This window comes from Phaseolus vulgaris, chromosome 5, assembly GCF_000499845.2.
Source record: "Phaseolus vulgaris cultivar G19833 chromosome 5, P. vulgaris v2.0, whole genome shotgun sequence".
Lineage (NCBI taxonomy): Eukaryota > Viridiplantae > Streptophyta > Magnoliopsida > Fabales > Fabaceae > Phaseolus > Phaseolus vulgaris.
Genome location: NC_023755.2, coordinates 4,536,070 through 4,563,209, shown reverse-complemented (window position 1 = coordinate 4,563,209; position 27,140 = coordinate 4,536,070). Strand labels below are relative to the sequence as shown.

The 27,140-nt window shown below is 33.1% G+C and overlaps 2 protein-coding genes across 4 annotated transcripts; one reads left to right on the top strand and one right to left on the bottom strand.

Moving 5' to 3' along the window:
• Positions 1-723: 723 nt before the first annotated feature.
• LOC137834946 (uncharacterized) lies at positions 724-7,465 on the top strand. Of its 3 annotated transcripts, none has more exons than XM_068643203.1 (22): positions 724-1,395; positions 1,761-1,953; positions 2,392-2,471; positions 2,769-2,855; positions 2,944-2,994; positions 3,089-3,206; positions 3,511-3,567; positions 3,680-3,744; positions 3,950-4,033; positions 4,118-4,168; positions 4,251-4,313; positions 4,515-4,561; positions 4,718-4,787; positions 4,910-4,972; positions 5,138-5,227; positions 5,324-5,362; positions 5,480-5,707; positions 5,797-5,882; positions 6,050-6,098; positions 6,183-6,263; positions 6,343-6,436; positions 6,848-7,465. In XM_068643203.1, the coding sequence occupies exons 2-22, from the start codon at positions 1,836-1,838 to the stop codon at positions 7,033-7,035; spliced, it is 1,809 nt and encodes a 602-aa protein (XP_068499304.1). In that variant the 5' UTR covers positions 724-1,395; positions 1,761-1,835; the 3' UTR covers positions 7,036-7,465. The 3 variants fall into 3 exon arrangements, with proteins under 3 accessions (XP_068499304.1, XP_068499305.1, XP_068499306.1); XM_068643204.1 differs by having other exon boundaries at positions 923-1,136; XM_068643205.1 differs by lacking the exon at positions 724-1,395 and adding an exon at positions 1,418-1,623.
• A 4,071-nt stretch (positions 7,466-11,536) lies between these two features.
• On the bottom strand, positions 11,537-22,643 carry LOC137834945 (ABC transporter D family member 2, chloroplastic-like). The gene is made up of 10 exons (XM_068643202.1): positions 22,094-22,643; positions 21,605-21,839; positions 21,052-21,119; positions 20,140-20,466; positions 19,847-20,011; positions 19,195-19,423; positions 18,475-18,713; positions 18,069-18,384; positions 16,834-17,102; positions 11,537-11,846 (listed from the first exon to the last, which is right to left on the bottom strand). Exons 1-10 carry the CDS (start codon positions 22,322-22,324, stop codon positions 11,661-11,663), a joined length of 2,265 nt encoding a protein of 754 aa, XP_068499303.1. The 5' UTR covers positions 22,325-22,643; the 3' UTR covers positions 11,537-11,660.
• Positions 22,644-27,140: the final 4,497 nt, after the last annotated feature.

Sequence of the window (27,140 nt, the reverse complement as noted above, 5' to 3'; positions counted from 1 at the left end):
GGGTCAAAACAAATAATAAATGAATAATTAAATGTAATTAAGAAAATAATAAAAATTACATCAAATTCTTTAACTGTTATAAATTAGTTAAAATATCCTATACATGACACTAATCACGGTATAATAAGATATAAAACTCTTTAGTTCATTACTTAAGAATATATAAATAATTAAAACAATTTTATAACTTAATTTTCAATAATTTTTTATAAATTTGTTAGTGGGATATTTTAAATATATGTACCCTTTTTTGTATTAACTTGTGTCTTCAAATATGTATGATAATTAAAATACAATTATAACTTAATAACAAATATTTTAAAAATATATGTAACTAAAACAATTCTTTTAAAGACAATCATTTAGAATTTTCCCAACTTTAATGAATTAGATTTTATTTTTTCATCTCATATTTAACCGAATAAACGGAAATAGTCAAAACCCATTACTAAGCTGTCTAATTGCCACCTCCATGTTTAAAAAATATATTTATTACTGCACTAATGGGAGTTAGGTTAGGGATAAAGAATAGGAGTTAGGTTAAAAGAAAGTAATTAATTCTGAAAAGGGTATTTAGTATTTTTTTGTAAAATACTCAAAAGTTAAAAAATTTCTGAATAATATGGGTATTTTAATTTTAATTATAATTAACAATTTGTATCTCTTTTGGTGAAGTGCAGTGACCAAGTCCAAGAAATAATAGGTACGGTCTCCCTGACACAAATTTTTCTCCGAATCATCGCAACTAACTACCACCCTGTTCCTAATTCATGGTTGATTATTGATTGCGTCAAAAACAAAATGAAAGATCCCTCATTTTTTATATATTTTATTTTATTTACCTAATCCATTTACCAACCAATAAAGGAGGAGTAAATTTTCAATTTTTATATTTATATTTTTGTTTTTGTTTTTTTCCTTCGGGGCATGGATTTTGCTTCTTTTTAAAGTTGGAAGGTGAAGCCATCTTCCATGTTCACCCGCCGCCTGTAACAAGAGCAGCAAGAACAGGAGACATAGAGAGAGAGAAAGATAGAGGGAGAGAGAGAGTGAGAGAGAGAGAGAGAAGAGGGTACATTTTGATGCTTGTTAACCGTAGAGGCAGCCCAAAAAGCATCTTCTTCATCTTGATCAAAGTGCACACCTTATACCCTTTGTTTTTCCTCCCATTTTGTGTCACACACATAATTAGACACATAACTATCCTAACAACACAATCCCTCCAACTATTGTCCCATTTGTGGGTTGATTGAGCCGTTTTTAGAGGCAGCAAGAGGGTGTTTCCCTCTCTTTGTTGGGGGGCTATAAAGAGAAAGGCTTTGGGGCCAAAAGGGGGTTGGTTCCCAGAAAAGCAGTGAAAGGAAGAACCTTGTAAACCCCGTCATTGTGAACAAGGTTCCTCATTATTCTCTCCCTTGTGGGGTTCTTCAAAGTTCCCACCTTTTTCTATTTTTTCCCATTTTCCTTTGCTTATGATATCTATGTATCTAGTAGTAATGTCATATTGCCTATCTAGCTATCTTATCCGAACCACCCCACTTACTAGAAACCGCCACCCTTGCATTGTTTCTTTCTTGTACTGTTGTTGTCATCATTCTTAGTTTTATCAGAGGGCTAAAAGGGGTTAGTGGTTCTCAGTATAAGTAGTGGTGGTTGTACTTGAGTAGTGATATTATTGGAACTACAGTTGTATGTGTCTGTGTTTATGGTCCTAGGTTGTGTTTTGGTGGTTGTTGTCTTCTCATAGTGCTCATTTTCAGGGGTTTGTTCTGGCTTTGTGCATTGGACAAGCAGCAGAGAACTAGTTTCACTGACCAACTTAAAGGGTGGGAAAAATGAAGTATGTGTTGGTGACTGGTGGTGTTGTGAGTGGACTTGGGAAAGGAGTCACTGCCAGCAGTATTGGCCTGATCCTCAAAGCATGTGGTCTTAGAGTTACCTCTATCAAGATTGGTATTTTTCTTGTTCTTATTCTCCTTTGGATTGAAGGCTCTCTACCCTTCTTCCTAATTCAGGAAGAGAATGCAGTTTGTGTTTTTTGCTATCAATAGATTTGATTGGCTTGCTGAATGACCAACTTGTCTGGTTCCTTGGACTACTTGAGGTTCTATTTGAATGAAAACGGTTTTGTTGAAGAAAAAGGGGTTTATGGTTTTTGGTTTACAAAGTGACTGGTTTGACGTTTTTCTTCTCTTGTTTTGGAGGACAAGTGATTCTCCTGCATTGTGTTTCTTTCTCCTCAGTGTTTTCTTTTGTATTTGTAAATAAAGTAAATTCAATTTTGTGCAGTGTTTCTCTTCCCTCCTGTAAATAATTAAAACCATGTTATCATGTTATATAAGGTAATGAACATTTTTTTTAATTTTGTTTTGATTTTTCCATCATTTGCAGATCCCTACTTGAACACTGATGCGGGAACAATGTCTCCTTTCGAGCATGGGGAGGTTTTTGTCTTAGATGACGGTGGAGAGGTAAATAAATGAAAAGTTTCTATCACGAGATGACACTCATTAGATTTTTTTTTCCCTTCGAAATTCATTCGAAGGTTGAGATTGTATGTTACTCTTTTGCTTGTCACATGGCACAAGCTATTGTTTGAATCTACTCATCCTGTTTTCCCCTGCTATTTTCTTTTTCTCATTTTACTTCATAAGTGCAGCTACAACTTTCTGAGTCGTAGTTCGTACTAAAAAGAGGCTAGCTGGAATTTGTTTTCCTCTGAAGTTTTAGATTGCCATTTTTATTCTTTCCTTTTTTGTTTGTGGAAGGTTGACCTTGATCTTGGAAACTATGAGCGATTTTTAGACATCAAATTAACTCGAGACAATAATATCACTACTGGGAAAATTTATCAGGTGAGTTCAGTGCCTTTAAATGGTTTCTTCTTCACTTTTTAACAGATGTGCCTGATGTTTCTTATTGTTTTGTTTTGGATGTTTATAGTCTGTTATTGAGAAGGAGAGAAGAGGAGATTATCTTGGAAAGACAGTACAGGTATGTTTAATATCTGATGCTTCCTCTTTGAAGCTATTTGTAATTGTTGTTGGTGCCTTGGTTTTTCATTTTTCTTTTTTTGCTTTATTTTTAGGTAGTTCCACACATAACAGATGCTATCCAAGAATGGATAGAACGTGTGGCAAAGATACCAGTTGACGGCAAAGAAGGGCCAGCTGATGTTTGTGTCATTGAATTGGGTGGAACTATAGGTAAATAATAGTCAGAGAAAACTTTTAATCAATATCAAGATAGAACTTTTTCAATATTATATTTCTATATCCATTTCAATTTTTTCCATATTTAATTCTAAAGATCATGGGTTAGGTAGAAGTTGACAACTAAAAATTGAAAATGACTTTTAGCAAACGGTGAGAGAAAATAATATTCATATTATCCGTACTGTGAAAACACTAGAGCTATATTCTAAAACAACCACCAAGCTTCTTTTCACTTGGTGGTGGGATCAGCTATATTTTAAAGCAATTAATTTAAAATGACTTTTCTTTCATGCAGGGGATATTGAGTCCATGCCTTTTATTGAAGCACTTGGCCAGTTTTCATACCGTGTAGGTAATGCTTTGTCATGCTTCAAACCTCATATTCTATTGATTCATATGTCTCAATTTGATTATTGGCATGCTTCAGGAATCAGTCTTGCTAATTTTTATCTCTTTTTTTGTAGGCCCTGGCAACTTCTGTTTGGTTCATGTCAGCTTGGTTCCTATTCTCCATGTTGTTGGTGAACCGGTATGGTGTTTAACATGTTGGCAGTGGAACATTTTTAATGCCTTTTTTATTAGAAATAAATGTAAAATAAAACATATTCAAGTAATGAGTGTAAAATTGAAATTGAGTTTCAATTTGTTGGTGCTAAATAAGTTGAATGAAATTTTGTTGTTGAAACATTCAAGTGATATGATCAACACTTATTTTGATTTTTTCTAACCTGTAGAAAACAAAGCCAACTCAGCACAGTGTTCGTCAACTTAGAGGATTAGGTTTGACCCCTAATCTTCTTGCTTGTCGAAGTTCGAAGGTGTGTTTCTCTTCTCGTTATTTTTTATTCTTTGGTCCATGTAATAATGATTAAAAAATTCTGTTTGTATTGTCCTCTTTCCAGGAACTTGATGATAATGTCAAGGCAAAACTTGCTCAATTTTGTCATGTGCCGGTAATAAGATAACCATGACAACTTGAACTTTTCTTTCACAATATCCTTGCATATATTCTTAAACAAACTTTTGCACTTGCAGCTGTCAAACATACTTACTCTCCATGATGTTCCAAACATTTGGCATATTCCTCTGCTATTGAAAGTAAGTAATTCTAGTCTTCTTGAAACTCTTCTCTGTGACTGTTTTCCAGGACTGCTGGAAACTTTTTTATGAAGTTTAATTTGTTAATTTCATGGTTTTGATGGTTTTTTGTTAAATTTGAATTTTATACTTTTGCATTTAAGTGGTTTAAGTTCATACAAGATCCTAAACTTTTTCCTTTGAATTTATCTTCACAAATAGGACCAGAAGGCACATGAGGCGATCCTGAAAGCATTAAACCTGCTAGGGTTGGTTTTACAAACTCATTCTTTTTTGGTGTTAACCCCCTCCAATTCCCCCCCATAAATATTCCTAGTCCATTATGGTTTTCTGAAAATGTCGTTATGTAGTAGCTGTTAGTTAAAGTGTTTGTGTCTTGCAACTAATTCCTTTATCATTTGCAGTGTTGCTGCAGAGCCTAATTTGAAGGAGTGGACTGCAAGGACAAAAATTTATGACAGATGTGATGAAACTGTGAGTGTCGGACTTCTCAAATATGTATCATCTAAAGAAATAAAAATAACATATGCTTAGATATTGATTTATCTGAATAGTGGCCAATGTTGAGCTTACAACCATTATTACGCTCCTCACAGGTTAGAATTGCAATGGTGGGAAAATACACTGGCCTTTCAGATGCATATCTTTCTGTTCTGAAGGTAACATACTCCTAAATTAGTAACTGAACCCTCGTATTTAATACATAATAGTTTCCTCCTTTTGATTCTCTGCAACTTCTTTTTTTATTCAATATGCATACTGAAAAATCTTGTTAAACTGAACCCTGGTATACCATAAGCCAATGTACTTGTTATTTTGTGAAGGCACTTTTACATGCTTCTGTTGCTCGAAACCGAAAACTTAGCGTGGACTGGGTTCCGGCTGGGGATCTTGAAGAAGTCACTTATAAAGAGGTGATTACTGATCTTTCTGCTGCACTATGCATGTTAGTTGACCTTTTGGTTTTGCCTTATGCCACCCTCTGATGATTAATTAATATACTACTGCAGGATCCTGAGGCATACAAAGCTGCTTGGAATCTCTTAAAGGTATTCCTACTATTTAGACTGAACATATTTCTTCCATTTTCAGATCTTAATAATGATATATATGTTTAAATCGCTTATAATGACATTATTTTTTCTGTAAATGGACTTCTTTTGCAGGGCGCTGATGGTGTTCTAGTTCCTGGAGGTTTTGGTGATAGAGGAGTGCAAGGGAAAATTCTTGCTGCTAAGTATGCTCGAGAACATAATGTTCCATTTCTGGGCATTTGCTTGGGGATGCAAATTGCTGTCATTGAGTATGCACGATCTGTTCTTGGTCTGCATGATGCCACTAGCACAGAATTTAATCCTGAAACCAAGACCCCTTGTGTCATATTTATGCCAGAAGTATGTTCTCTTATATCTATTTTCTGCATATGTTGATAATATCGTTCCTTTTGAAAACCCATTTAATATGGTTTGTATTTTATGGATAGGGCTCAAAGACTCATATGGGGGCAACTATGCGACTTGGTTCAAGAAGAACCTACTTTGAAGTTGCTGACAGCAAATCTGCAAAATTGTGAGAATTTAGAATCAAACTGAATGTGCTTTTTGTACTTGGGCATTTATTTTATTGAAAATTTTAGCACACATGTTGTAAAAATATCATTTCAAAATGCTAACTTCTGGATCTCAATTATATAGCTATTGCATGCATGTGATTCTGTAATTTGGAATTCTTTATAGGTATGGCAATGTAAGCTTTATTGATGAGCGACATCGACATAGATACGAGGTAAATTGTGTTTGTAAGGGGAAACTTTCTTTATGGCTAAAGAGGCAATCATAGGCACTTAAAAATGATTATTATGCTGTACAGGTTAATCCTGACATGGTATCACAGCTAGAGACTGCTGGTCTATCTTTTGTTGGCAAAGATGAAACTGGGAGGCGCATGGAAGTGAGTCTTTATAGTTGAAATTGTGTGGATATTAAAATTTCTGCAAAATTAGTAATTGTAATTATCTGCATGAGTACAGATAGTTGAATTGCCTAGCCATCCTTTTTATATTGGCGTTCAGTTTCACCCTGAGTTCAAGTCCAGACCAGGAAAACCTTCTGCACTCTTCTCAGGTACTTTGCTTTCTTTAGTCATTTCCCATCTTTTTTCAGTTCAAATTTACAAATTGATGTAATGAGCTATTGATTTTGCCTTTTCAAATCTGTCATTGGGATGAGAATCCTGTTGGTTTTTTTAACATGTCTGTTATTGATGTACGCTTATGAGGGTTGAACTGTACTTGGATTTTACTACATTGGTTGAGATTTTTTCCATCATCAGAATGAATCAAATTTTTGTTTGTATGTTTAACTTGGATAGTTGAAAACTTGTAATTTTTCACGCCAAGTATCATATTTGGAATCTATGTGGAAGTGTAAATACCCTTGTTCCCATCATATATTACTTAACTCTAGTTGGCTTAGAGCAACAGTTACATTCTTTATATAAGACTAAACGATGTTGCTGTCTCATTGACAAAACAGGATTAATAGCAGCAGCAAGTGAACCAAGGTGGAAGGTGTCAAATGGTTATTCCAAGTTAACTGCGTGGAATAGACACTCACCAAAACTGAAAGCACACCAAAATGTAAAGGGCTTCAAAGCATCCAATGGTTCCTTGAATGGTGTATATACCAATGGCAATGGTGTGTATGTGGATGGTAGTTGTTAGTCCTCATATAAGTGTTTGGTGCATGCTAATAATCGTGGTATAACTAAAATATCCAAGGGCATTCTTTCTTGTCCTCGGTGGCTTGTACAGTTAGTGAGTGGATAGGTCTTTTAGTTAGGGACTTGTCTTAAGCATGAAGCAATTTTTGAGTCTAACAGCTTTTGTATTTCCTAGTGCGGTTGTGCTATTATGTTGTGGCAGTTGCAGCCACCATTGCTTTCACCCATTGGTCAGATATTGGCCCAAACTTCAGTTACTCAAGCCAAATATTTGGGCTTTGGTGGCTTTTAAGTGCTGTTAGGATTTTTCATCTTAGTATACAGGCTGAAGGTGTAAGATTATTTTCGACTGAGTGTTTTCTTTTCTGAGTGGCCATTAATGTAAACCCTATGTTATGATAAACATTGAAGTTGAATTTTGTTTGGTGTAATTTATTTGATCCTTTTTATTTTGAGAAATGTTATTTATGCAACAATTCACAACATATTATATAATTAAGAGAGACAGTCACAGAGAAATGAGATGAACTAAATGATGCGATAAGACAGAAAGTATTGTATAAAGTTCTGTATGTATGAGTAAAGCAACTTCAGTTTCTTGAATATAAATCAATAGATGAAGAAGTTCTAGACGATTGATGAAGTTGAGTAGTGCAAGCTTAATGTTTCCCTGCAAGACCACTAAAAATAAAAGAAAATGAAGAACTGTTTAGTTAAAGTTTTTCATGAAAATAAATATACAATGCCTCCAATTTATTTCATAAGCTAAAGTCATGTTACATATTTTAACTTTTGAAGAAGTTTCTGTAGAAATAAAACTCTGCAAGTTTATTTTAATATATAAGAGAAATTATATGTTTTAATGTTGGAGATTCCACGTCGACTAGAGATAAGGACATTTCATTGTATTTAAGTGGGTGCAAACCTCAATCTCATGAGCCGGTTTTATGGGGTTGAGTTAGGCTTAAAGTTCACTTCGTAATATGGTATCAGAGTCATTTCAAGCTTATCCTAACGAGTGTTTGTTAGGCTTAACGTGTCACTCACTATCGGATCGTTATCGGACCACCCATAATATGTTATTCCACGCACTTTTGACGTGAGAGATGTGTTGGAGATCCCACATCGACTAGAGATAAGAACATTTCATTGTATTTAAGTGGGTGCAAACCTCAACCTCATGAGCTGATTTTATGGGGTTGAGTTAGGCTTAAAATCGACTTTGTAATATTTACTTTCTCTCAGAAGTAATGAGAATAAAAGATTATCTAGTTTATGTTATACAATCATTTCCATTGTATCACTATATCTGCATTTTTGGAATTCAAACATGATAAATGAAAAAAAAATAGCAACTTTTATGAGGTAATGTGTAATTTAAGGTTACAGTGGGCTTATAAATGGAGGATTGAAGGTGCTGCACAGTTTTATGTGCAAAAAATGATAAAATAAAATGACCCTTTTTGGAATCACACTGCAAAACATATGAATTATAACATCTTTTTGTCTGCATAATTGGCAAATCAGGATGATACTATCTAGGAAACCAGGTCCATTCATGCTGCTGATAGATTGCACAATTTCCAAAAACTGTTTTCTTCTGAAGGCATTGGACCCATCCGGGTACCTACATCACTAGGTTTCTAACATCAGCCACTAGTACTACTGTTCTGAACGTCAAAAAGTGCTGTGCTGAGAGATTCTGAACAAATAAAGAAAGTATCACCATGACCATCATGAATAATGTAAAATTGTCATACGTTGAACATAGACTGATGCAGATCCTTGTTGGATCATTTGACTGTCATGTGATAATTGGCAGAAAGCAGAATGCCATGTTATTAGTTTTCTTATTTGAAAAACAATTCTCTGATCATATTTCATCATGTGAATGTGTAAGTGAGTAGGACAAAAATTAAAATTATTTTGAGAATCTGGTATCAGACTTTACAATTACAATCCTTCATTCACATGATTTTGTAGAAGCAAAGCAACAAATTTGAACATATGGGTGTCATACTTTTGAATAAAATATTTATTCTTTGGAGTAATTTTTTTATTGTTTAGAGAAAAAGTTCTACTGAACATTGATCAAATAGATTTAGTTTGCCACTGTACGATGGATTCTTAAAAGTGGGATAACTTATTTTATTGCAGTAATTATTGTTTCTCTTATTTTGTACTCCATGTCTTTTGACCTTTATGTAAAACTAAATCAATGGATTTTCCTTTCTAATTAATTATTCAAAAAGAAACTTTACCTTTCTTAACTTTTTTAGTTCATGATTATATATCTTCAACCAACATTATACATATTTTTTTAATAAAACAAAATTATACGTGTAGAAAGATATGCAAGAAATTGTTTCTATCCATTAATTTTCAATTCTTAATGGTAGATTCAAACCCTTTAATTTGCTGAAAGATGGAGAAGAAAAATACACTGAAAATTAAGACTACTCTTTTTCAAAAATTAGACCCAATTGCTTAATAATACCAGTTAAACACACATTTATTAACAAAAGATCAAAAACTATTTTTTTTCACCCTAGTTCACCATAAAATTGTAAAACTCTATTACATAAACTACACTAAACACACTATTCATTAAAAATACAATATTCAGTAAAAATACAAATAATTTACCTGAAATCAAAATACATGAAGAATGTCAAGTCATCTAAATGATTACACCTAAATCAAATTTAACACAAATGATTAATTCTTGATCAACCCAAAATATTCTTCAAGATGGCTAAAGAAAGCTTTAAGAACTCAGGTTTCCAAACTCATAATTATAACTCTCGAAAAAGTTCTTGTTTACAAAATTTCACAAAATTTTGTTTAGTTACAAATTGTTTTCAAATAGAGAGTTATATAGAAATATGTGTCAGGTTTAGCAGACTATAATTTCAAAATAATGTTAAATTCACTTATTATTGAAATACACATATTGAATCATAGTTTCAACTCGTTAAAGCAAAAGCCTTATTAGAATATAAGTAATTTTAATCTTTTTGAAAAATAATTAAACATATTGAAAACACTCAAACAGAGTTGTAACAGGTTTCAAGTTATTTTAACAAATCAACTTGAAAATTCAACTCGTTGAAGTACTTGGTGCAATTCAAAAGTACCTAAATCTAGAACATTTTAATAGATTTAATTACCATTTTAACTAATTAAAACAAACTTTTTTTATCAGGTTAGGGTCAAATACTTCTCTTCAATAACTCAAAAGATTACTTTAATTATCAAGAAGAAACAATACAAATAACTTGACACACAAAACACAAAATCTTCATTTCTTTTGGAGGGTTGAATTCATTAAATTTACTCTATACTGCCTTTTTCTTATTTGACTACATATATGCTAGTTAAAAAATTTATAGTGCTTACTACTCCTTCTAATTGGTTGCATTATTGCTTTCACAGGTCTTACTTGATCCATTAATTCAAGCCATGTCTGATTGTTTAATTACAAACTTTTTATTTCCTTTTTAAGTACCTTATCAGTTTTCAATTAGGTGCTCACATGTTGAAATTATATCGTTTTTACTGTTTGGATTTTACTAATGTTTATTAGATGGATTTGTCTTCAACAAAAGGGTTCCATATGATGACATGATCAGTGAAGCTTGATCTGTCGTGTGAGAGACAGATAATCGTTGATGCAATGATTGAAGTGAGTGTGGAAGCCAAATTCACAGTAAACACTGAAAACAAACATTAAACCTTTCTGAAAAATCTATTCAATAATAATAAATATTGTGGAGTGTATAAGGGAGCTATTAGCTAAACTAGTGTAAAACTAAGAAAACTTACCAACAACTAGATAAGAATTCTAAAAGTATCATCATCTTACATTAAGCAATGCAAATATAAGTTAAATAATATTACAAACATTACTTTTAATATGCTAAGGTCGTGCTATAAAATTCTTAAGTCACTTGATTCTCTTTCTTGAGTTTTCTTAGGAGTAACTTAGTTTTGGAACATATTTGTCTAAAATGTTTCTGGAAACTACAATTCAGAAACTTTTCAATACATTCTGAATAATATATCTAAGAAAGTTTAAGAATTTTAAAACATAAATTTTTTTCCAATGTAAAATAAACAATTGTGGAAGTGCCAAAATTAGTTGGCTTACATTGCCCTTGTTTTCCTCTTTAAGCATATCTTCTATAACACCCTATGGAAAGTAGTGCCCAACTTGCAACATTCCTTGCATCTTCAACCTCATAAGTTCATCATTTGAACCTACCATTAATAACTGCTTCTTCAACCTCTTAGAATGTGATAGCTTCTTCAACCTTTTAGAATGTGATATTTAGCTTCTTTTAAGGTTATTTCCACTCATGGCTATTGCAGACGTCTAGGTCTTACCATACACTCTTTAGAGTGATGCAGTACTTGGTCATAGTTTCTCTTCCTTGCTTGATTTCTCCAATTTACAAGTTCACCATATGGAGTTTTTGGTATATGTAACTAATCAGAATATCTACAGTAGTGAAACTAAATCAATTATATAATAGAATAGAATCTACATCTTAACATCATATACATCAAAATTATTGTCCAATGCAATTGAACCATGTATTTCTTGAGATGGTAAGCACTGCAAGCTCATAGATTTGTAAATTTTAAAGAGGACTCGGGTCTAGTAGGTTCAATACACCAATTTAGCTGTTCATTGTCAGAATCAAATGTGGATATGCGTAAGATCATGTCGTGGTAATCATACAAGGATGACCGGTGGCCAATGCTGACATATGTTATGTTTGCTGCTTTAATCTTTTGGTACAAATGAACCTGCAAGCCAAAGCATAGCAAAATGAACTTCAGCACAACATCAACATGGTAAAAGTGGTTATACATGAACACTATTATTTTACAAACACTTTAGCAACATCGATTATTTCTCCCAGTCTTTCTAGCACATGATATCATATATCATGATTCATACCTACACTTCTGTCCCTGTAGAATAGCAGAGTTGTCAATGCAACATTTTCCACATAATAATGAAAATGATGAAAACAATATATTCTTCTGGATCCCTTGACAATGTAACTCTAGTATGTTTATTGAATTTTATATAAAAACAACTTTTCAGCCAAAAGTTTCTCTCGGCAGCATTTTGACCATGCTTTTCTTCTAAATATGGCATAACCTAATCCAGACATGTATAGAGCCAGTTATATTAGTGTCGCAAATTATATCTAAAAAGCTGAATAACAATGTTTCGAAGGGGTTAGTTCATACAGCAGTACTTTCCAAAAAATTTGATGAATCACCATTTGACAATAGCTGCAATTTTTTTCCTGAGTAATTTCTTATGTGTTTTAGCTCAATTTCAATTAAGAGCTAGTAACAAGTAATTTCTTATGCGTTTTAGGCCAGTTTTTATTAAGAGCTACTAACTAGTAATTATATAGTATGATGTCTAGATCTTAAAATCATAATCGTCTTATGAAGAATGCAGCAGACCATTTACTGGATGTATCTAGTAGAGTTAAGACTAGAAGGCTGTCTGTCGTCTAGTTGGTTAATGCGTGTATGCCGTTATCATCTAGCATGTCTTAACTACTAGACGATAATTGTCTTAACTGTTTTTTAATGGTTTTGTTCTCCCTAATTCTATGTATAGAAAGAAACTCTTTTAAACTCGTTGTATGATATGTGTTTTCTGAGTATAGAATATTCTATAATTCAATTCATTTTGAACTTGTGTTGTAAGAATATCTTTGGATTATGGAGATCAAGATTTTAAGTTATCTTGATACAACAAGGGGAGGCGAACATGTCAAAATCTTTGTCTCTAAACGAGAAGAATGACATGATCAACAAATCCAAAAGTACCATAATTTTGTTTCTTGGAGATAAGGCAATTAGGGAAGTCCAACAAAGCTAGAAGTTTCATAATTCTATGTCTTGGAGATAGAGCACATAGTGAAGTCGCAAAGGAGTGGATTGTGGTACCAACGTGGATGAAACTTGAGTCATTGTATATGATGAAATCTTTGACACACAAAATTTGTTTGAAGCAACGATTGTATTCCTTTGATGACAGAATCAAGAATGATGGTAGAGCAACTAAAAAAATTTAACTAAACTCTAGATGATCTTGAAAACATTAAAGTGAAACTCGAAGAGGAAGATAAGTAGACTGCTTCTTAATGCTTTGCCCAAGATGTTTGAGCATTACAAGGACGCTTTGTTGTTCGTGAAAAAACAGACCATTACTCTTGAGGAGGTTTAGATCTCAATTCAGACTAAGGAGCTTCAGAAGCTTTAAGAGTGTAAGGCAGATGATGGTGGATTGGGTTTGAGTGTCTCAAATTTAAAGGACAAGAAAAGAAGGGAAGCGAGACGAAAGAAATCAAAATATTCATCAAATGATACAGTCAGATTGAAGATTTTTGACAACCAGGATATGTCGTTGCAAGATGCGAGATATGTTCCAGAACTTGAGAATCTTTTGTCAATTAGTATGTTTGATGTAGTGGGTTTAACAATCAAGATTGAACATGATACTATAAAGATTTTAAAGGGAGTTTTTATAGTTGTTAGTCTTTACATTCTAGATGCCTTAATAGTGATTGCACATGCGTCTCTGGCTAGTCAAACGAAATTGTGACATCTAAGAATGGGGCATGTAAATGAAAGAGGTTTGATGGAGTTATGTAAGCAAAATCTACTAGGAGGTGATAATATGAGGAGTTGGAGTTTTGTGATCAGTGCATTCTGGGAATGTCTCAGGCTGAAGTTTTAGATTGATAGGCATGTGTATGGTAGACTATTTGAGTATGCTCATGCACACCTTTGAGGTCGAACACAAGGTCAAACTCGTGGTGAATGGTCTTACTTCCCCATTATCATAGATGATTACTAAATGAGGGTGTGAATTTAAGGAGTGACACATCATGATCGAGAATCAGCAGATGACCAAACTTAAAGTGTTGAGTAATGACAATGGATTGAAGTTTGTACTAGACCAGCTTAATGAGTTTTGCATGAAAGAAGGAATAAGGAGGCATAAGATAGTTGTTGGTACACTTCAACAAAATGGTCTTCCTAAAAGGATGAATAGAACCATTTTGGAGTGGGTAAAGTGTATGCTATTGGGAGATAGATTGGCTAATTCCTTCTGAGGTGAAGCTACAAATACTGTTGTATATTTGAGAAACAGTTGTCCATTATCTGCTCTAAATTTAAGACTCCTATGGAGGTGTGGATTGGAAAGCCAACAAATTAGGTGTTTGCTGCATTGACATTTGCACATGTCAAGAGGAATAAATTGGAAGTACAAACAAAGAAGTATATTTTCATTGGATATGTTGAAGGAGTGAAGGGATATAAGTTTGTGGAGGTTGAAACCTGGGAAGCTAAATGCTTCATAAAATGACTATTATGTGTAAATATTTGGATAAAAACAAGGAGAAAACTCAAGTTGAGGTGAAGTCTCCAAGTTTTGGATTGAATTGTCTGGTGGGTTTGACAATGAAGCATCAGACGATGAGGATTAACCTTCTACTTCTCACTCGGAAAGGCCAAGACATGCAAACTTGATAGAGAGAAGAAGATGGTCAAACCCACACAACGGTTTGGGTCGCTAATCTCATTTGCTATGCATTTAGTGCAGTTGAAGAGATAGAAGGTTTAGAACATAGAAACATCAAAGAGGCACAAGAGAGCGTAAAAGGTTAGCAGTGGCAGTGTGCCATGGAAGAGGAGCTTAAATCTTTGAAGAGTACATGGATGCTTATAGGCCTACCTAGAAATTAGAAGGTGGTTGGATGCAAGTAGATATTCAAGAAAAAGGAAGGAAGACCAAGTGTGGAGGAATAAGAATCGAAGGCGAGACTAGTAAGAGAAGGCTTTACACAAGTGTAGGGAATACACTATAATGATTTTTTCTCAGCGGTGGTAAAACATTGTTCTATAAGGATTTTGATGTCAATTATTAACCAGTACAATCTGGTGTTAGGACAATTGGATGTTAAAACAATTTATTTTAATGGAAACTTGGAGGACACCATCAATATACAACAACACTAAGGGGTTCGCTGAAGATCGAGGAAAGGTGTTTCCCTTGTAGAAATCACTATATGACTTGAAACAAAGTCCAAGACAGGGTTTGAGAGGTGAAATTATGTTAGATGCATCTACATCTTGAAAAGAGAAGGAAAGAGTATGTTGTTTTTGCTCTTGTATGTATCCTTATAGCCTGCCACTATAAAATGAGAGAAAATGACTCAAAGAAAGATTAAGTTTAGAGTTTGAGATGGAAGATATTGATCCTGCAATGTGAATACTTGGGATGGACATACAAAGGGATCATACAATTGGGGTGTTATGTCTATCTTAATGCAATTATTTGAGAAAGGTTGTTGAGAGGTTTAAGGTGCATAAATCTAAACATGTAACCTTTAGGTCATCACACAAAGCTCTTGATTACCTAAGCTCCCAACTCTTAAGAAGATAAGAGGGAGATGAAGATTATTCCATACTATAATGGAGTAAGAAGCATCATGTACAAGATGATGCATAACAGACCAGATCTAGCGCATGTTGTTAGTGTGGTTAATAATTTCATGACAGATCTTGAATGTGCTTATTGGGAGGTTGTGAAATGGGTGCTGAAATACTTGAATGGAAGGTATCTCTGGTATGGTGTATTAATGGTCTACTAATCATAGAGAAGCTATTGAAGGGTTTGCAAATGTAAACTATGCAGGGAATGTGGATACTAAAAAGTCTATTTCTGGGTATGTTTTCACACTATTTGGGATTGGAATATGTTGGAAACAAGTTTATAGTCAATGGTGGCTTTACTTACTTCCTAGGCAGAATGTATCGTGTTGGCAAATGGGGTAAAGGAGGCTTTATCGTTGAAGGAGATGATAGAGGAGTTAGAAATTGTGTAGGAATGTATGACTATCCATTACGATAGTCGAAGTGTCCTACATCTAGTTGATCATCAAATATACCATGAAAGAACCAAATACATTGATGTTAAATTGTACTTTGTTAGAGACATCGTTAAGTCAAGGGAGGTCAAAATTATGAAGTTAGCTTCAATGAAAATCTTGCCCGTGTTGGAGTTGCTCGAACCTAAATTCAAACGTTGCTTTGAGCTAACTTATTTTTTGTTAGAGGATAAAGATAATGAAGTAGGAGCTCGTCCATGATTTGGAGTCAAGGAGGAAAATTGTATTGTCTCGACTCTAAAATCATGATTGTCTTATGAGAAACCCAAAAGACTGTCTATTTGATGCTTTTAGTAGAGTTAAGACTAAATGGTTTTTTGTTGCCTAGTTGGTTAATGGGTGTTTATCGTCTAGCATGTCTAATAGCTAGATTGTCTACCTCTTGTAAATTCCTAGACAATAGTTGTCTTAACTATTTTTCAATAGTTCTTCTACTGTCCCTAGTTCTATATATAGAGTCATGTTAAACTCTTTTAAGCACGTTGTATGATATGATATGTGTTCTTTGTATATATAATCTTCTATAATTTAGTTTCTTTTCTGTATTATTTGAACCCAACACATAGGAACAATCATGTCTATGCATGAGTGAGAATGCTGACTATGGTGCATAGGGGTATGAAAATGAAAAGTTTTACATTTTTCTTCTTGAGGGGGAAGAGCATCATTTGTATGTATGTATATGAAGTCAAATGTCCATATTATATGAAATATAATAAACATGTAATACAGGGAAGTATGCTCAATTTATTGAATAAGAAAACCTTCCATATCATACTTCAAGTAAACTTGGAATCCAACATTACCTCATTGGCTTCATCAAGTGCACTCGTAGATTCATCGAGTAAAGCCAATTGAGGCTTTGAAAGCAAAAGACGAGCAAATGCAAGGCGTTGCTGCTCTCCCAACGAAAGAACACTAGACCATTCATGTGTTGAATCCAAACTGAAACGAGCCAATAAATATCCAAGGCGGACATCCTCCAAGACCTTTATCAGCTCCTCTGTTGTAGGCTTCGTAGGCCTATCATTTGCATCCTTTGAGTTTGGCAAGTTTGTCAAGAAAGGAAGTGCATCTGTAGACCAATATTTAACATTCAATGAACAAAGCTTACACAATTTCCAGCAAGACTACTAATAAAATAACATCAGTATAAATTAGGAAGGACTTTTCTATTTAATCAGATTAGATAATAGTATTATTATCTGATTAACTCAGCTCTTCAATGCAGTTAGTTTGGAAAAAAATACTCCTGAGAAAAAAAGATGAACTATAATTTCACAAATGGAACTTGTTGCAACCTATAAGTTCATGCTCAGAATTGATCATTTTTATTGTGTTTTTTTACTTGATTATAAAGTCTGGATTCTATTCAAAAGGGTAAACACATACATAACATAAGTAGATGGACCTGGGTTGATCCTAATGAAAAAAGGGATTAATTTTCTGGAGAACAACCAAGATCAACTGTCTTACTAACAGCTAACATGGAATTAAAAGGGATGATGTTTGCAAGATTCTGGACAGCTACAGCTCCCTTTAGTGAGGCTAATGAAAGTTCAGTTTCAAGAGATGTTTCTTTGATAGGCTTGCTTAACTGTTAGATCAACTTTTGGGCATGCAGACTTTACAAAAGATATATCAATAACTATCTTGTCTAAAAGTCAATCGGTTACATATTCAAAAGAACATAGTTAATAATACCTCATGCTAAAAATCATATAATTTCCATATTGCCTATATGTAAATTATCTTTTAAATTAAGCCTTCCTTTTATAAAGCTTACACCAATAAACTACAAGAGTAATTCTGGCATTCCTGCAGGAAAAATATTTCTTCATCATTTCAAAACCACATATGTTAGGCCCACAACAACTACGGTAGTATTGTTTGTCTGAAGTATCCTGAATTGCAATAGAGTAAATGAGATGTAGACACTAAGAGCACGAAAAAGGACATTTGTCCTTAATACTAAGAAATACTTGAGTTTGAATAAGAACCAAAAACAATACATTTAGGTGTGGGAGGAAGAAAGTCATACCTGTTGCTTTTGTACTATCTGACATAGGAACTGCATCATTGGCCCAAGTTGGATAAAGTAATTGTTGACGAAGAGTACCCAAAACCATATACGGTCTTTGAGGAAGGAAAAAGATTCCAGACTTTCTGCTTATGGATTTTCCATGTGCTACATACGTGTCATGAGCATTGTTTGGAGTATTCACATCTGAAAAAAGGGATTGCTCTGGATATTCTTCACCTTTTACATAGTATGTGATCTTTCCAGTTCCAGTTTTCCAGAGACCAGCCATAGCTCTTAATAAAGAAGTCTTGCCACTTCCACTTGGTCCCATTACCTGTTAAATTGATTATATTAAAAGTGCATTTGTATATCCCTACAACCGTTTGGCCAGAATTGCAATCAGCGGGCTCAGCGGATGTCTTACCAGTAAATTATCCTTTTCCTTGATCGTCAATGACAAGTCTCTAATAAGTGTAGATTCACTTGGTGTCTTCAGAATCAAATCTTCTACCTCCAGTAATGTGCCACATTTTTCTGGTGGAGTGGAGCCATTAGATTCCAAAACAGATGAACTCCTAAAATCTTTGTATGTAATTTGTATGTCTTCCAACGTATCAGTAAGAGAGTTGGAGCTGCTTCTGTCCAAAACATCATCGAATTCACCTGCATAAGCAATACAATATATACTAGTTGGTAGTGTTCATTACATACAAAGGAACAGAGCTAGCCTGTCAGGCATACACATAAATGAGTAAAAGAGAGCTTCAGATGCATAAATAAAACAACAGATGGAACAGATAAATCCCAAAAAGAAAGTAAAGTATATCTACTTGCAAAATGAGCTGCAGCACAAAAAAGGATGAGAGGGAGAGAGAAAGTAAAAATGAAGGGTGCAAAGTAACAGAGACAAGGGCATTGGTTGATTCACAAATAAAATCTTTAATACATTGTAATACTCTCTTTTTTCTTTTCTGGGATTTTTTATTTGTGTTTATTCAAACATAACCATAAATTCTATCAAAATGGCTCTCCCTTTTTTCTGAAGAGTAAAATTTCATAGCTCATTCACTTATGCTCATATCCTTCATGATATTTGCATATTCTAAAATGTAACAGGAAAGACAAGGGGAAAAAGATGCTGTACCTAACCGATTAATAACCGCAGAAAAAGCACTTATAGCTTGAAACTGATACACAATGAGAGAAAAGTCACCAAGGATGTGATTAAAAGCAGAAACTGACTGATTGATGACACCAAACTCAATTTTTCCTGAGAAATACATGGGGGCAACAACAGCTGCAGGAAGGACTTGAATAACATAGCGGTAGCCATTGGTGAAGAACTCCAGATTTCTAGAAGCAATCAACAATTTCTGTACAGAAATAAAAGTAACGTCATTCATCACTAAGGTATGACAAGTTAGAGGATAAAACTGCATTCAAAACTTAATAAAGAAAAATAAGTGATGCTGCAACAAGGTTAAGTTGGTATTTAATAGAGTTTCCTAATTCCCAAAATCTGGTCTGCTCATATGGTTATAGCTTTCAAATGATTCTGTCAGCTACCTATATACTGAAGCCAAGATAATTATAGGGATCTAGTTTTTCAAATCAAGAAAAATAACACATACAGAGAAGCATTCTTTACATTAAATGCTGATTATGTTATGTTGAGAGTGAGAAATATATGCAACATAACTTAGAAATTCATTGGCCCGAACATAGACATTGATAGCATAATGTACAAAAATAGTTTTAAAAGTAAAAATGGTAAATATAAAGAATAAATATCTCACAGTCAGATTTTCGAAAGCGCTTTTAAAGCGCTGCAGAAGAAGTTGCATTTCACTTTCTTCACCACTATAGAATGCAATTGATTCAGCATTTTCCCGGACTCGGACAAGTCCATACCGAAAGTCTGCTTCCTTTTTCTCTTGCAAGAAATTTAAATTCACCAGTCCCTGACATTAACACAACTCCTAGTTAATAAAAGGGGAACCATCTTAAAGGCCATTCACTTATTAGGGGGATAGATGGTAATTTCCCTGAAAATTTAATCTATCACTAAAAATATACAAAACTTCATTACCCTTCCAAGGAAAACACTGATAGCTGTCCCACCAATTGAGTATACGAGAAGAACAACAAAAAGTGGAGGATAGATTCCAAACAAGATGTTACTAAATGAGATTAAGTCTACAGCAGCATTAAAGAGTGTCAGGGAGAAAGCAAGGGATGTCCCAGTGAAAGAACTTAGATCATCGACAATTCGCTGGTCTGGATTATCAATGATTGACTGTGATTGAATTTTATAGAAAGTCTGATTATTCAGATAGCGATCCATGTAATAGCTCGTCATCCAAGATCTCCATCTCAAAGAAAGAGTTTCTCTTGCATAATCTCTCAATACAAAAAACTGCAATGTGATGACAATCATGGTTAGAAATATGTACAGAATATTGGAAAAATGGGATGACAAACAAAATACAATACAGAAGACATGCATAAATCTTGTTCCCATTCACAAGAGAAACAGAAGGACATGGAATGTCAAGGTAACTGTGGATTTAGTAAAACCTTATCAAAATTGTTATAAAATAATAGTGTCATTTATTTCCCTTAATTTTCCTCTTTATTTGAGCTAAAATATTCATGTACGCTTTACTATATCCAGAAACACATTCATTTCAATAACAAATACAGACTCGGAAGAAATGACACAGATTAAGAAAGGAAACTACTTCTAAAAGAATCAAAGAAGGAAAACTACTTATGTGTATTGTCCAAGTTGTCATATGACAAATAAAAACATGAAAGGTGCAACTTTCAAAACCACGTCTAGGCAATCCATATTCCATGCAATGCGTGAGTTGGTTTTCTTATTCATTCTAGTTTCTTTCCATTTAAGATGGATCAGACAGACGACAATGTATACATCAGTCTAAGAATTAAAGCAAAGTATAGCAGAGCTATACCTAAGAAAGTGCAGCATTGTGCTCACCGGGATTCCTCCAGCAAAGGCACCCAAGTAGTAAAGTAATTGCTTCGAGAATTGCTCTTGATCCTTGTCTTACATTAATAAACATAAAAACGTTCAGTTCCTTGTTGACACTTCATACAGCAGTAAACAGATAACTAAACAAAAAACAGCAGAAAATCTCACACACAAGCAAATACCACATGCCCAAATAGATGGTAAATGGAAGATAAACAAAGGTAGCTGAGTCCATATATAGACATTGTTAAATATTTGCTTAATGTACTTCACTTAATTGCATGTGACTCCATATTTCTGTTTAAGTTTCCTATATGTTTTCCAATAGTCCGTTATTGACACTTCTACTTTTACTTGAGGAGCGCGTATCTTAGTCACTAATAATTATATCACTAAATTTGTTAGTTTGTTTTGGTCTTTCAATTATTATAAATGTAAATGTTATTGATTAATAAAATATCATATTCATTGCTTTCAGTTCAAAATATTCCAATGTATTATGTTTCTCCTTCTTCTCTGTCTTATTTTTCTGCCATACTTCCAGCACACATGAACTTACTAGCAAGTGCATTGAAGAAGTCTCTCCCCAAGAAACTGAAGCCAACACTGATTCCAGTAGTAGCCAAAGTGAGAGCAAAAACACCAGCAAGCTGCAACCTAGCTGGCACTTTGTCATCTGAAGTCCAGTAAGGAGCTGCCACCTTCCAGAACCTCCTGAAAAGTGTCTGCAGATCAGGACTCTCACCCTGTGCAGCAACGACAACATCATTCTCTTTTTCCTCTTGCTTGTATTCCTGCACTTCCAACACAATTTTCAAACTTTTCAACACTATTCGTCGACCAAAACCCTTTACAAAATCCAAAGATGAGATAACGGTAACACATTCTTTCTACCTACTAATGGTTAAAATATATAGAAATTACAATATCACCATTTAGACCCATTTAATATTTTCTAACTTCCAATAAATTTCAACCTATGATACAGAAATAATCAAAACAGTGTACTGTTTATCCAAAGAAAAAAGTAACAACAAAACAAGTATACCTTATCAGGATCAGGTGGCAATGGAGCCTGTGCTGCAGAAGAAGAAGAGGAACACTTGCCCCAATTCCTCCTCATGTAAGGCACCCCCCTGCAAATGGGCAATTGAGAAAATGGGGTAAACACACCAAAACCAACATGGAGTTGAACATTATGATTTGATAATGGAGGCTTGGACTTATAGGTAGAGGAAAAGGTGAAAAGGGGGCATGCTTGTTGAGCCAGCAAGATCATTTTTTTCCTTTCTGGGTATTCTTAATTTGGCCCAAAACAATTATATGTGCATAATCAATGCTTGGTCTCCATGTTTATTCTTGAAATCCAATAGTTACACGACATTCTGGGATTCCATGGCTTCTTAAAATGAAGTAGCTTACTAATTTGTCGTGTTGGTATGTCACAGTATATAGGATTTTGTTCTCTTTGTTACGATGATTGAAGAGAAAAATTTGGAGCCGCATAGATTATTACTATTATGGGGAATTATCCGTACGGTAGGATTTCTTGTGATGCACATGTTGCCACGCACAGAACGAGGAATGGGGGCAGCAATAAAGCCATAGAGAAAAATTTGCAGACAAATTAAGGTTTTTACTTCCTCCACCCCATTATCATTAACCACATCTCTTATTATCGAAAAATACTAAATTACCCTTCTTTACTGCACTATGTCACCTCGGATTTATCATTTACATTCTATAAAATTTGTTCTAAAATTTTATTTCAAAAATCCGTTCTCAAACTCATTTAGGCAAATGTTTCCTACACCCAATATTTTTAACCTGCACCCAACATATTTTTTTAATTTCCAAAAATGCCCTTAATTTTGGAAATAAAAATCCGAAATTGAAAATAATATATTCTGAAAAAATAAATCTGGAAGTGATTATTGAGTTTCAGAAATAAAAATCCAGAAACAAAAATTAAAATTCTATTTCGAACAAAAAAATCCAGAATTGAAAAATAATACATTTCGGAAAAAAATCCAGAAAAGAAATTATTGTGTTTTGAAAATGAAAATCCAGAAACAAAAATGAAAAATCCATTCTGGATAAAAAAATTCGTAATATAAAATTTCGTTCTGGAAAAAAAAATCCAGAACACATATTTCGGAAAAAAAATTTAAGGACAGTTTCGTCTTTTCTGCTGAAATCGGGTGCAGTGATATGGTGCAGGAAGCAATTGTCACTCATTTAGTGTATTCTGAAAAACTTGTTTAAGAAAATTTATTTTAAAAGGTCTTGTATATATTTTAGAAAGTTTGTTCCCAAAATTATGTTCTAGAAAGCTCGTTCAAAATAGAAAAAGTAGTATGAAAAGCAAAAAGACATAAACAACTTATCCATGTATATATGCACATTCTAACTTGCAGGAAAAACAACCACATGAAGAAAATGACTTTAATTACTAAGATTTCTTTAAGGATTTCCTCACCCATCACCACATCTCTTTTTCTAGCTATACACATTTTTTCTAGAAAATAATACCACCCTATGTTTCTTTATAATCCTTCCACGCTACAACCGGTCTAGTTAACTTATTTTCAATCAAACATCGAAATTGTGAAAATAGAAAAAAAAAACATAAGAAAAGATGATTGAATAGTGTTTTAATTATTTTTAAATATTTTGTGAATATTGTCTGATTATGAGTATTTATATTATGATTTTGTTTGCTCAATATGTCACTTAATGACGTTTGCGTCTCATGAACTACAACAAACGCAGATTTATGATTTGACTTATTGTCCTGAACAAAATGTTTTCAAAGCACATTCTCACAATAGTTATCCTTCCCAAGTTAGTATGTATAGTAATTAAAGTACAATATACAAAGATAATAGAAAGATAAAATGCAAAAGGTATTTTTTATACTAGTTTGTCTGACCACATAGACTACGTCCAGTTCTCAAACAAATCATGAAGTTTTACTGGACGAACTATTGTTACGAAGTACATAGTGAGTATTTTTTATACTCGTAGTCGCTCTTAACCAGCCAACTCCTAGCTTAATTGAGTATTCCTTATGCTCATGGTCACTTATAAGTATTCTTTGAACAACAATCACTCCTGACTAATAAAACAAGTATTTTTTTCTCAAACAACTACTTTTGGCTAAGATGTATAAGTTGTGTAAAGTTGATCATGTTGAAGCTTGCTAAAAAAAGTTAATCATTTAAAGATCTATATAAAATTTAATCACTCTCTCTCTTTCTCTTAGTTCTCTGATTGAACACAAACAGTGTTCTATTATGAAGCTTTCTTTGGATGGGCACAAAAAATTAACCAGTGTTTCAACATGTTAGTGCCAAACTGTCCTTGTTGCTTTTTTAGTCATTCTTCTCGTCCTCCGTAACAGTGATGTTTTTGGTTCGAAGGTGTTTTGTTGTTTCTATTTTTGAAGTTTTCTTGTCTTTGAATAATTTTTCTTTAAGTTTTTCTTGTTGTTTTGAAAACATTAATTGTAATAATTTTTTTAAAATAAATAAAGGATTTATTTACAATAAATACTTGATTCCACTTGTGCATATATTGATAAATACTCTGATAATGTTGTATGATTGTTTATTTGACTTATAGTTTTAGTTTTAGTTAGACAAACTAATACCCATCAGACGATCTCATATGATCATTTATATGTTTTGATGATAACAAATACTAAAAGGTGTATTATGATATGACAAAGTTTACTCATGTGTAGAACAAGTTAGACAAAAAACAATAAGAGTAAAAGAGCAAGAATCTATAGATGATACAACAAGATAAAAGTTATTAGATGAAATAATGATACACATTCATCTAGTCTTCAAGTTCATTCTTTAAATGAATAAGATATTCAAATAGAAGATTAAAAGAAAATAGTGTTGTGCATGTAAAAACATCACATAAGACGAAGCTCTCGTATAACAAAGGATGTATCAGACGAAGCTCGTAGAAACAACACATCAGATGAAGGATCAAATGATGTAGTTAAGAATAATTAAATAAGACAATATTAGTGTTGATAACTCTTTAAAATAAAATATCAAATGAAACCCCTTGGACAACACAAATTAGATGCACAAGTTCACAAGCATAAGATTGGAACTTACTTATCAGACAATATAAGCATTGTCCAAGTGTTAGACGAAACACGACAACAGAGAAGTTTCCATATTTGATCTTTATATTCTTAGAATATTTTATAACACCGTGTGTACGTTTTCCAAATCTTATTTGACATTTCTAAATTATAGAAAACATTATTTTCAAATAAGATTATTGGATTAAATGTTTTAGAAAGGATTTAAATAAATAGTACGTGACTATGAAGCTTTCGAAAAATAGAATTAAATTATTTGTATATAAAATATTTTTCGATATATAATTAATGGGCTAATATCCATATTAAAAGTAATTATGCTTCAAACTTTCTAAAGCTTTTGAACGAAGAATTAACTGTGAAATATCTGAAAACAAATATTGAAAGATATTTTTCAGTGACATCCATGATTTAAATTGTAAATTATATTGTTCATTGATACTTGATTTGTTCCTATGAACTATCAAAGGGAGTTCAAGACGTGCATAAAGTCGAAAGTAAAGTTTCTCGGTGTCTGATAGGAGAATAATGAAGCTGACAAATGAGATTTGCATCAATCAAGAGTCAAGCAACATCGAGAGAATTTGAACAAAGGAATACACAAAGTGAAGTTCTTTGAAGAAGATTCAAGAGAAGAAATCACATACCTGAAGTTTCCCAATTCAGCGTCTAACACATAAGAGAAGATGAATAAGCATCTAACACACAAGAGAAGATGAATAGTGCATAATTGGATATATCCAAGTTCAGAGACAATCAAGAACAGAGTTCATATAAATGAAGAAAGTATTTGAAATTCAAATACAACTTAAAGACATGAAGATCATACAGAAGCAAACATTTCCATATTGAGCATCTAACACGTAGAAATGATGAATAGAACCAAAAATAAAATATCCAAAGAAAAAAGTAATTCAAGCCTCAATGTTCACATTAAATACGATTAAAGAAATATTTTGAAATGTTTTATAAGATTTGAAAAGCACAAATTACACAAGAACAAAAGTTTCCATATACAACGTCTAACACATTAAAGATGAAGGACAACATGGCAGATTGAGCAAATATTGAAGTTATGAAGATTCAAGTGCCAACATTCATATTTGAGGAAGATAAAAAAATGTTTTTGAAAAGCCTTAATGCAAAGATCATTTATAGCAACAATTTCTATATTGAGCGTCCAACTACTACATGAAGATTTGAAGAAATCCTAAAGTTGCAACGTGTGAAAAACACAACAATGTGTAAAGAAAAACAGTGTAAAGTTGTGTTTAGAATTGTGCTTAAAAAATTTTATTTACTAATAGAGAGCAACATGTTAGAATTGGATCATTGTAAATCATTCACTGAAGTATACATAGTGAGCCTTGTTTTCTCATTATATTGAGAAGTCTTTGATCTCGGGGGGATTATAACTGTGTACTTAGGGAGATTAGAATAGTTGGTGAACCTGTAGAGATTGAAAGTATTGTGTGTACTTCATTGTATTTATAAGATGTTTAGAACATTTAATACTATATTTTTTGTACGTTTTACAGAAGACAATCTTAAATAATAGTGAAATTATTCTTATGTAATAAAGAAATAGTATATGATATTTTTATTAACCAAGTTTGTAGGTTTAGTTATGAAGGTTTAATCCTTATCATTATCCTTCAAGACAAATTTTTTTATTATGTACTTTCAACACATCTATATATAATATTATTATGGACTCTCAATTATATTTATTTTGGTCTATGTACAAAATATTTTCCTCACTTGGAGATATGTAACATTAATTATGTAATGTTGGGTTTAAAGACATAAATAAGAATATTTATTCTTTGTCAATACTTTAAACAACTCTTTTAAAATTATTACATTTTTAAAAACAGTTGTCTATTACAAACGGCATTCACCTAGACCACGACTCATAAACAAGTTGCCTAAACTTTTAAGTCCCGATTTTTATGTCCAATTTTATGTG

Excerpts from the sequence above, each read along its gene's own strand:
- LOC137834946 (XM_068643203.1), top strand. The coding sequence starts at position 1,836 with ATGAAGTATGTGTTGGTGACTGGTGGTGTTGTGAGTGGACTTGGGAAA. Across the intron at positions 2,856-2,943 it reads CTACTGGGAAAATTTATCAG|TCTGTTATTGAGAAGGAGAG; the intron begins GTGAGTTCAGTG and ends GGATGTTTATAG. Across the intron at positions 3,568-3,679 it reads CCAGTTTTCATACCGTGTAG|GCCCTGGCAACTTCTGTTTG; the intron begins GTAATGCTTTGT and ends CTTTTTTTGTAG.
- LOC137834945 (XM_068643202.1), bottom strand. The coding sequence starts at position 22,324 with ATGATCTTGCTGGCTCAACAAGCATGCCCCCTTTTCACCTTTTCCTCT. Across the intron at positions 17,103-18,068 it reads AGATAGTACAAAAGCAACAG|ATGCACTTCCTTTCTTGACA; the intron begins GTATGACTTTCT and ends ATTGGTCTACAG. Across the intron at positions 11,847-16,833 it reads CACTTGATGAAGCCAATGAG|GTTCATTTGTACCAAAAGAT; the intron begins GTAATGTTGGAT and ends TTTGGCTTGCAG.